Below are 10,238 nucleotides of genomic sequence, written 5' to 3'. Positions count from 1 at the left end.
CATTTATACTTGCTAATGTAGTGCACTATTGTTGGACTGTTAGCTAACTTTCCCAACTTTCCATCTTCTTTCCATATCACTAGCATATTTGATATACAAATTTTAACTGTAAAGACAGTGGATCATTTTAAAAGCTTTGATACATGCCCTGGAATAACTATAGACTTTGGCAAGATTCATGATACACCCTTTTAAAATGGAAATTGGAGAACTGCGAGATCTTAATATAATACTGGGAGAGAAAACCTTGGCACACGTTCTTTGTGGAAACCCTTGGCAGTATCTATGAGAGAGTAAAGAGAGGCTGCATCAGCATCTGTTCCCTTAAGGCTATACTCAGGGAGCCTCGGACACAGGAGCAAGCATGATTAATGCAGCAACAAATGCCACTTCATTAGGAAGATCTAGGAAATAAGACCATAATAGCCAATACATCAGGGAATAAACCATGAAAACTGGTATGTTTGTGAGTAATTAAGTATGGAACAGGGGCTGGAGAGATGGCTCAGAGGTTAAGAGCACTGTCTGCTCTTCCAGAGTTCCTGAGTTCAATTCCCAGCAAACACATGGTGGCTCACAACTACCTATAATCAGGTCTGGTGCCCTCTTCTGGCCTGTAGTTGCATACATGCAGGCAGAAAGCTGTATGATGTATACATAATAAATAAATACATGTTTAAAAAAATATGGAACAAAAAATGAGAATGATAAAATTACACTGGGGTAGGGGGGCTAGAGAGATGGCTCAGCAATTAAGAGCACTGACTGCTCTTCCAGAGGTTCTGAGTTCAATTCCCAGCAACCACATGGTGGCTCACAACCACCTGTAATGAGATCTGATGCCCTCTTCTGGTGTGTCTGAAGACAGCTGAAGGGTATTCATATAAATAAAAATAAATCTTTTTTTTAAAAAGAAGTACATGGGCGAGAGTGTTTCCTACTAGTGGTGAGATGGTGGAGTCAGAGAAATTCATTCTGGAATAATTTATTTTATAGCCTTGACTTCATAGGAATGGTTGAAAAATACTATGGTTGTAGGATACTTTTTAAATGTTCTAAAATAAACATACTTAGCATAAGTAAATCTCTAATTAGTTTCTATCTTGGATTACCAAGTGATCCATTAACTACTTTGCAAATGTAGAAAATGCATTCACATACTATTAGGATGAGAACTATACTCTTCAGCCCCACCATATTATTATCAGGATGCTATGTTTCCTCCAGTTATCATCTTCCCACGTGTATACATATGTGCATTGTACATGTGTTGAATGCGAGTCTAACTTAAATGAGCCAATAAAGAAGCACTGTTTGATCTGTGGCTCCTGTGCATTGAGATGACCCTTGATATCTGTGCTAAGCCATGTAACCCACTTCTGCTGCTACTCCACTGAGAAATGGCAGCAATGTGATGCCAGCACTATTCATTTTCACCGTTTCCTTGGCCTGATGAAATAATACTTTATTGTTACTTTAAGTTTGCTTTACTGTCCTAATGGTCCACTTTGATGCCTGACTGCTCAGCAAAATGGGTGTAAAAGGCAGGATAGTCAAATACAACATTGTTCTGTAAGACAGCATTAGTTTCTACCTGTAAGAACACATGTGTTCATATTTTCACTATTGTAAAAATCAAAATAGTGCTGGGTCACCTTTGTAAGTTCCTTTTTACTCAGTCTTATTTAGATGGTATTGTTTGACCTTTCTTTTTTAAGCATACAGCATCTGGTTTGACACTTTGTTTGACCTCCCCCCGCCCCTGCCCCCCGTCTCTTTCCTATAACACCCAGTATTCCCAGGCAGAACCCCATCCAAGTACTAACCAGGCCTGCCCCTACTTCATTTCTGGGTTCAAACAAGATCGGGAGTGTTCGGAGTGGTATGGCCCTAGACTTGAATCTTAAACTTTTAAAGCCTTCTAATTATCTTTGCAAGTCTGGAAATATATTCAAGGGGGTAATATGTTTTTAAATGCATTAATCCTTCTTTGGTGGTCCAGCTTATCTCTCAATTTTGGGAAGGAGGCCACAAAAACTCTTACGTACGTACTTACTTACTTACTTACTTATCGTGGTAAATGAAGAGTAAGCTGAAGGTCTTTTACATACTAGAGAAGCGCTCTACCACTGAACTACATCCACAATGTACAGGTCCATTTTAAAGATATTTTTAAACAGTTGTTCCCTATGTTTCACATGGTAATAAGATAAAATATATTATGAGATTTGCAAATCTTTAATGTCATTACTGACATTTCCCAAATTATGCTATTATATACCCAAAACTTACATTATGCTTTCTTATATTGACTATAGATTTTTCAGCCTATCTGTTATGAGTTGTTTTTTCTTAAGAATTATTCATTTTAGGTATGAGTACACTGTAGCTGTCCTCAAACACACCAGAAGAGGGCATCAGATCCCTTTACAAATTGTTGTGAGCCACCATGTGGTTCCTGGGAATTGAACTCAGGACCTATGAGTCGGTTTTGAATTGCCCACCCCTGTCCCTAAAGGGCAATGTGTTGAAGGCTTGGCTGACAGTTGATGTGTTTTGGGGGAAGTGATAGATTTCTGAGGGTTCTGACCTAATCAAGTGATTAATCTCTTCGTTAGCAGTGAGGAGACAGTCTCACCCAGTCACTGTCACACTCAGCAGACTAAGAGTTCCCCTATGCTATTAGGGACCTCAGCTCAGTCTGGATTTCTTTCTTTCTTTCTTTTTTAAATATTTATTTATTTATTTATTTATTTATTTATTTATTTATTTATTTATTTATTTATTTCATGTATATGAATACACTCAGATCCCATTACAGATGGTTGTGAGCCACCATGTGGTTGCTGGGATTTGAACTCAGGACCTCTAGAAGAACAGTCAGTCTCCAGCTCCTCAGTCTGGATTTCATAGCTCTGTCACTGAAAGAAATTTCAGAACTAGTCAGTTTATGAAGCAGTGCTGGAGATTTGTATTAAAGCTATTTTACTGTAACTTAAGCACAACAGTTGAGAGAGTCAGGCTCTCAGAAGAAATTAAGGCTTATTTGAGAGCATGAATGTGAGCTTCTCAAAGACAGAGTTGCAGATCATTAGATATACCCAAATATGTGTGTGGGCTCCACAAGGAAGGATAAGCTATCCGTTGCCAACATTAGTCATATACTCTATTTTTTGTGGCTCTCAGTTTACCTCTCAGAAGATAGTTAAGAAATCTTTTCTCCCTCCTTTGGTAAGTGAGATACGGTGGCTACGAAGATGTCTTAGGTAAAATTCCAATCTAATGAAGAAATACCAGAAGCCTCTAGTATTGTGCAAGATGTTTTGTAAATGGACTATTCGGTGAGTTTGCTAGAAAATTCCAGGATTCTCAGCTGGGAAGGGAGAAAGACTTTTTGCTCAAGGCAGGAAGGGAAGGTATAATCCAAGAGCACCTGGCGAGGACTTGTTAATTGCAGTGTGCTGGACTTCTTCCTTCTTTGCTGGCCGGAAACTTTAATTGGATTCCAGGATGGAAGGAAGTCCGTCCTTTTCCTTTTTCATGGCCCTGGGATTTTCCCTGTCTTTCTACTGTGACTCAGCTTGATGAATCCATAATGGTGGCCTTATTGGAAACGGGTAGAGGCTAAGAGGTAGGGCCTGGTTGCAAGAATCAGGTCAGCAGAGTACACATCTTGTAAAATGGAACTTGTGGCTGGCCCCTTCCTGTCTCTGTCTGCATCCTGACAGAGAAAGTAAGCAGCCTTTGCCACATATTCGTTTACCTTGATACTCTTGCTTCACCTCAGGCCCAATAAAACAGAACCAACTGAGGATGGCTGAAACCTCTGAGAACAGGAGGCAAAATTAATCCCTCCTCATTTCAAATTTGATTTGTTCATGTAATTATCATAGTGTCAGAAAGGTAGCTTGTTTGTTCATTTATTTATTTTGATTTTTATACTTTTGTGGTGGTTACTACTTGACCGAATTGAGAGTCACCAGAGACAAACCTGGGGAATGTCTGTCAGGATTTATCTTTGATTAAGTTAGTTCCTTGGTACTTGTGTAATGGCTTATCTAAGTTAGGCTAATTGAGGTGAAAAGATTCCTATTAAATTGAGTAGCACCATTCCTCAACTGAAGTACTGCATGAAATGTGACAAGAGGAACAGAACAGCATCTATCACACTCTGCTTCCTGACTACAGATTCAATGTGGCCAGCTGCCTCCTCCAAGCTTCTTCCACCATGCCTTCCCTACCATGATGGATGTGAACTAAAATCAATCCCTTTTCTTTTAAGTTGCTTTGGTCAGGGCATTTAACACAGGAAAGTAACAAAGCATTCTTTCATAGAGAGGTAGAAGTTGAGGAGTATGAGACTCTTAGTGGGTTGATTGATAGGGTTTTATTTCTTTATTAAATGACCTTGTTTATCAGCAGAACTCTCATTGCCTTAATTCATTTCTTTCTTAAATGTTACTGTTTTTCTATAGAACATTCATTGCCTTCAGTGATATTAAAAAAAAAAATACCAGATTTCTTATAGAGTATAACTTTCACCATTTTTTAGGTTCATCCTCAATCTGTCATATATCATTTTACACTTTTTCTTCTCTTTGCTTAGAATAGAAAGGGGAAAGGATGTAGATTTTAATCTAATTGCTTCTGATAAATTACAAACTTGGAGTCTTGAGAACTAAGCTATATTTCTTTTATAAACATTGCAAGTCCAATTTCCTCCTAGTCTCTATGTTCCCCTTGGCTGATTTTTATCTTCTTCTGCAGTTATTACTGCAGCCCTACGAATGACAATTTAATTTAATATCTCTAGGCAGACCTGTCTTATCCTACAGGCTTTTACCCGATTGTCTAGAGTTCATTAAGGTTTTTAAAAGCAAAAGGTCTGATATAAACAGTTTCAGACATCCCTGGCTGAGCTTCCAGGAGGTGGGGGAACCAGCTGCAATCTTTGCATAGTTTTTTCAAGGCCTCTTTGAAGTGTTCAGCTGGCTGATGCTAACAGACAGGGAGTTTGACTGATTCTTTGGCTGAAGTCCTTTTGCTCAAGGAAGGCAGGGTAGGAGGAAAGAATCCAATAGCCGCCAGTTAGGAGCCCCATTGCCTTATCCTCCATGTCTGTTTTTTTTTTTTTTTACACACACAAAAAAAGACACAGTTGAACAGTGATGGTGATTTTTAACAGAGCTTAATACTTACCCAGGGCCACTATCTACAAATCTAAAAGTCAGCTTTTTCTAAACAAGTGATACTAGGAAAGGAGACAGAACAGACATGGAATTTTGATAATCTCGTTAATGAAATCCAGATTTTTTTCTGTGACTGGGACAAATTTTAATCTTAGTAGTTCTATCTTGTTCTAATAAACAAAAGTATACTTTATGCTGAAGAAGTTGCCAACTGAAATGTACTGGCTTGAAAATTGCTCCCCAGCTTTGGCTAAATGAAAGCTAACTTGGAGGGTGGTTTCACATACTCCAGGATAGCTTTGAACTCAAAAAGCTTTCTACCCCCATCCCTAAATGGTAGGATTACAGGCCAGTGCCACTACACCCACCTTCTAAGGTGAGAAAGAGGCAGTATTTCTTCTATGAGGCTCTGCATCTGACTCCACTATGACTCTGTATAGGACAAACACAAAAACTTACAAGTGGTATTTCTAGATGACTAGATTGTGGCTGCATATATTGCTCTTTAATTCTCTGCACAATCTAATTATGCATAATGATCATTCATGGTATAGTTCTAAAAGTAAGTTTTAAATGTTCTTCAAAAAGTTTCTGTTGTGTATAAAAAAATAAATCAACCAGAACCAAAACTCTGGATTGTTAAATATAATTTTAGATTAATAACTGCAAAATTATTTAATCACCTAATAAATACATGCTTTCTTTTATTAGTAAATATATGCTATATTAGGCACTGTGCCAAACACTGAGCTTCAGGATAACCAAAATTATTTTAATAAATGAATAGGGCATGAACCTATGCAGAAATTTTATATGTATAATTAAAATGTATAATTTCAGTATCATAAATTTGTTTATAGTAACTCAGTAACTTAACTGAACAATTTTAAAAATTAAAGACAGTATTAGCTTAACTATAGTCATACGCTGAACATTTAATATATTCAAACTTAATCATTTTAGAACTGTATATTCATTGTGTAATCAAGTAATTCAGGTCATGTTTGTAAAACGGTGAGATTTCTGCCAGTTTCTTTGTGCCTATGTTGTCAAAACTCAGACATGAAAAATCAACTGGGAAACCATTAAAAACAGTAATTTCTGATTTATAGGTTGCTAACAGTCCACAACAGGCTAAGAAAGGCACCCAAATGTTAAATTTTAACATTTCCTTTATGTGTACAGGTAGACAGCTTCTGCTCCCCTAAACACTAACGTATTATAAGGTCTATAACTTATTGCATATGGGATTAAAAACTTTCTTCAGGGCCTTTCTTTAAAGTTTTCAGTTTAGTGATTACTAGCCTTCAGCTGTGGTGTCAGGGACAGTATCAAACAGGGTTTCTAACAGTACTTAGCCTATTGGAATAATCAATTTCCTATTTCTGTACTACACCAGGCCCTAACCAACAGTAAAATAAAGACAATGTTATTGTCTAGAGGATACACATTACCTAAAAATCAAAATGCAAAATATGTAAGTCTTAAGAGTTCACAATGGAGTTTATGTTTCAAGTGTGGATGGGATGCACTGGCTGCAGCCCAACAAGGCCTGTTCCCCCAGTGAAACTATTTCTAGGAAGTCTATTAAATGGGGTGGGGGGCAGGCTTGCTGAGAGGCTGCTTCTGGGAAATCTAGCAAGGGTGAAACACAATGAAGCTGTTAACCTATTTTTGTTCCGGAGGTTTACAGTGATGCAGGTCTGTGCATAACCCTGTAAGGCATCTGTTATCTATTGTGCTGGGCCCCAGTGCACCCCTGCACTATGCTTTGAATGGTAACACAAAAAATATAGCCAGATAGGGCTATTTTCTTAAGAGCCAAGAACCACAGGGGTTATACTCACCTGGATATCAAGCTATAGACGTTTTTCTACCCTATCATACCTCTCACTACATACTTCAGTCAAATTGAGCTGTGCTAAGGCCTATAGGTATAGATTCAGAAGGGAATGTGTACCCAAATCGCATACCTGTAACCGAAAAAGGATTGCAGCATACAGATGACATGGAGGAACCCACCTCCTTTTCCTGTATGGAATTGGGAAAATGGACAAGATCTGAAGATATTCCTCAGTTTACCCCAACTATTTAGGGACGGCTGGGGGCTTAAAAATCTAAACCATATTGGACAATTTTAAGAAATTCTATCTTCACCAAGAGGATTTACTCTTTAAGTTTGTTGAGCAAATAATTCTATAAACCTGCACTAGATTCATAAACTTATACCCCAAAAGTTTATGAAGCCCCAAATAAAAGGAAAGTTATACGTGTCCCCCCAACACTTTCAGAGTTTTTGTAGCTCATTTTTTACTCTAGGTATTTATGCTTTAAGGAGACAATAATGATTACCCAGGTTGCTTTTCAGTTGCTTTATTGACTTTACATTTTTTCCATGCAAATGGGCAACACTGTACTGTTGACAGAAACTCACACTGAGTGGGAAGGCAATTTCCAATTATAAGTTGGCAACACAAGCCCCGCCTGGCACATGGAAATAACACAAGGCTCACCACAAACGGGTCATTTAAAGGCATGTCAGGAAAATGCAAGGGCTAGGAATACAGCGGGAATCACAGTATGAATCTCAGGGGAAATGACCGAAGTCAAGGCATAAGGCAGAATTCATCGTGATGGTCGTGGTGATTAGAGAGCTCCCCCATAAGAATACGCAGACAATTTCTCAACTGCAGCTCCCTAAGCTTTCTCCGGATCTCTCTCATCTCCTCCATGAACATTTCCATATCATCTCCATCTCCACCCAACCCATCATTCATCTGCCTGTTGGGAATGGCCCATCGAAAGTTAGGGGCAAGTCGGCGGGCCTGTCCTCTCCGGTGATGATTGTGGTTGTGGTTGTGGTTGTGGTTGTGGTTATGGTTGTGGTTGTTGTTGTTTGCAGCAGGCTGGTGGCCCTCACCTCCTCCCACGGGGCGGTCTTCCTGTCCATTCTGCAGGGGCTGCTCCATTTCTTCGTTTTCCTGGTGGATATTGGCCATGATGAGATTTTGTTTTCGGGTTGTTATTCTTTGAACACAAGTAAGAGAGGGCAAGGAAAAAAACTGAATGCTTGGTGCTGTGACCAGCAAAATTCAGAGACTAACTGCAAGGGTTTTCATTATTATTTTTCCCCATCTTAGGGTCTCCAGGCAACCTCTACGGAACCTCCATTTCGAGTCCCTCCTCCCACCCCCCAGCTCTCTTTTCCCTCCCTCCCCCAAAGCCCACCATTTTTATTTCCCAGGATCCTTTCCCTGAGCTTTGAGGCACCAAAATGGAGGACTGAGATGGAGAGTAGTGTGAGGTGGGGGTTTTCACTGGGGTCCTAGACGGGGCTTCCCCCTACCCCCAACAAAACACACACTGCCCCTGAACGGACCTGGGCCTATCCCTTGCCGCGTAGTCCTCCTCTCAATCCTCTCTGCGAGACGCGCCTCCGCGACTCCCGGCTAGCAGACCTGCAGACGGGGTGGGATGGGAAGGACTCGGCGCGGGCTCCGCACCGCACCCCCTTCCCCAGACCCACCGCCCATCCCCCTACCCGCAGCGGTCGCCCACGATCTCCAGCAGCCCTGCCCCATCCCGGCTCTCCCTGGCTAGCGCTCTCCGCTGCCCGCAGGCCGGCAGGTCCAGCCGCCCCTTTCCCGGGACCCCCGCGCCGTTCCCGCCCCTGAGCGGGGGCGCCCCTTCCCGGACGCAGCCGGGGTTCCCTCCGCGATGCACAAAGCCGCCGAGCCGCTGCACCGTCCCGGGGTGCGCGCCCGCCCGACGCCTGGCTGTCGCCTTCAGGGCCGCTGCGTGCAGGCCCCTTACCTGCCCCGCTCGCCTTGGGCCCGATGCCAGCCCGCCGCGCGCAGACAAGCTCTGAGCTGGTGGCCAGACGCGAGTGACGACTGCACCCAAGGCTGCGTCGCTCTGCAGCCCCGGGTCACGTGAGGGCCTCGCGTCACTGCCAAGCTCGCTCCCCCAGCTCAGGAGGCCAGTGCGACAGGAGGCCCCGCCCCCGCCGCCCGCCGCCAGCGCTCACCTCGGGCCCCACCCGTCACTCATCCGGATCCGCACCAATCTGAGGAACCACAAGTGGCATCACCGTCAGGAGGTTGGACATCTCCCTTCCCTGTTACCAGGGAGAGTCTGCACCATCCTCCATCTCTCCCTCCCACTATAGCCAGGTCTTGGCTTTGGCCTTCTTTGAGATTCCTCTCCACCTTATACAAATGTTTTCTCCAGGATTTCTCCCCATGAGACACCAGGAGGTGGAGAGTGGGATAGACTGTATATATTTCTCTTTATTTCCTTAAAACACACGCGCGCGCGCGCGCGCGCACACACACACACACACACACACACACACACACACACACACACACACGTACACGTCCCCGCGCAGGGATGCATGCGCGAGTACACACACGATCAGCATGCTTTAGAAAATTCAAAATTATAAGGACCACTTCTTTCTGAAATGCTGGGGATTGATTCTCTAGTTTAATAATTGCTGGAGAAGCTCTCATCTCCTGAGGTGTATTTACAAAGCGCTTCAACCCCTGCCCCCCAATACACACACTACTTAAACATAAAAAAAAGCCTGTCTATGTTGTTGAATTTCAGTCCTCCTATGTCAGCTTCCCTTGTAGCTAAGGTTAAAGGCCTGCACTACCAAGGCTGGTGAGTTTTCAGTTTTGAAAGAAATGCTTCATTCTGCAAAATGAAAACAAAATGCTGCTTATGCCATCAAGCAGAAAATATCTTCTCTAAGTTTTGCATGTCAGTTTTGAAACACATTGTATTAGTCTGTTTCAATCTTTTATTTAAAAATAAAAGACTCTTGCTGAATACAAACTAATGCTTTAAAACAGGTCTGGAATGGTTTCTACAGAGAGAAGTCATCATTTTATATGAATTTTTGGTGTGCGTGACAGGTTCTCAGTATGTAGTCCCTAATGGACTGGAGCTAGCTATATTTAACAGGCCTCAAACTTGGGGTGATCTTCCCTACCTCTGCCTCCTCCTTCTGCCACCCAAGGCCTGGTGTTATATGATATATCT

At 42.0% G+C, this 10,238-nt stretch overlaps 1 protein-coding gene across 5 annotated transcripts; it reads right to left on the bottom strand.

Annotated features, from left to right (window-relative positions):
• Positions 1–7,546: 7,546 nt before the first annotated feature.
• Bex3 (brain expressed X-linked 3) lies at positions 7,547–9,077 on the bottom strand. Of its 5 annotated transcripts, none has more exons than NM_001398797.1 (3): positions 9,003–9,076; positions 8,569–8,647; positions 7,547–8,216 (listed from the first exon to the last, which is right to left on the bottom strand). In NM_001398797.1, the coding sequence occupies exon 3, from the start codon at positions 8,186–8,188 to the stop codon at positions 7,796–7,798; it is 393 nt and encodes a 130-aa protein (NP_001385726.1). In that variant the 5' UTR covers positions 8,189–8,216; positions 8,569–8,647; positions 9,003–9,076; the 3' UTR covers positions 7,547–7,795. The 5 variants fall into 5 exon arrangements, with proteins under 5 accessions (NP_001385726.1, NP_445853.1, XP_087455103.1 ...); NM_053401.3 differs by having other exon boundaries at positions 7,547–8,170; XM_087598977.1 differs by lacking the exon at positions 8,569–8,647 and having other exon boundaries at positions 7,547–8,208; positions 8,993–9,077.
• Between the last annotated feature and the right edge of the window lie 1,161 nt (positions 9,078–10,238).

The sequence above is a fragment of the Rattus norvegicus genome, chromosome X (genome assembly GCF_021556685.1).
Source record: "Rattus norvegicus strain SHRSP/BbbUtx chromosome X, alternate assembly SHRSP_T2T, whole genome shotgun sequence".
NCBI classification, from domain to species: Eukaryota; Metazoa; Chordata; class Mammalia; order Rodentia; family Muridae; genus Rattus; species Rattus norvegicus.
This window is presented reverse-complemented; position numbering and strand designations above follow the sequence as displayed.

What these genes read in the sequence shown, in the direction of transcription:
- Bex3 (XM_087598977.1), bottom strand. Translation starts at nt 8,188, where the DNA reads ATGGCCAATATCCACCAGGAAAACGAAGAAATGGAGCAGCCCCTGCAG.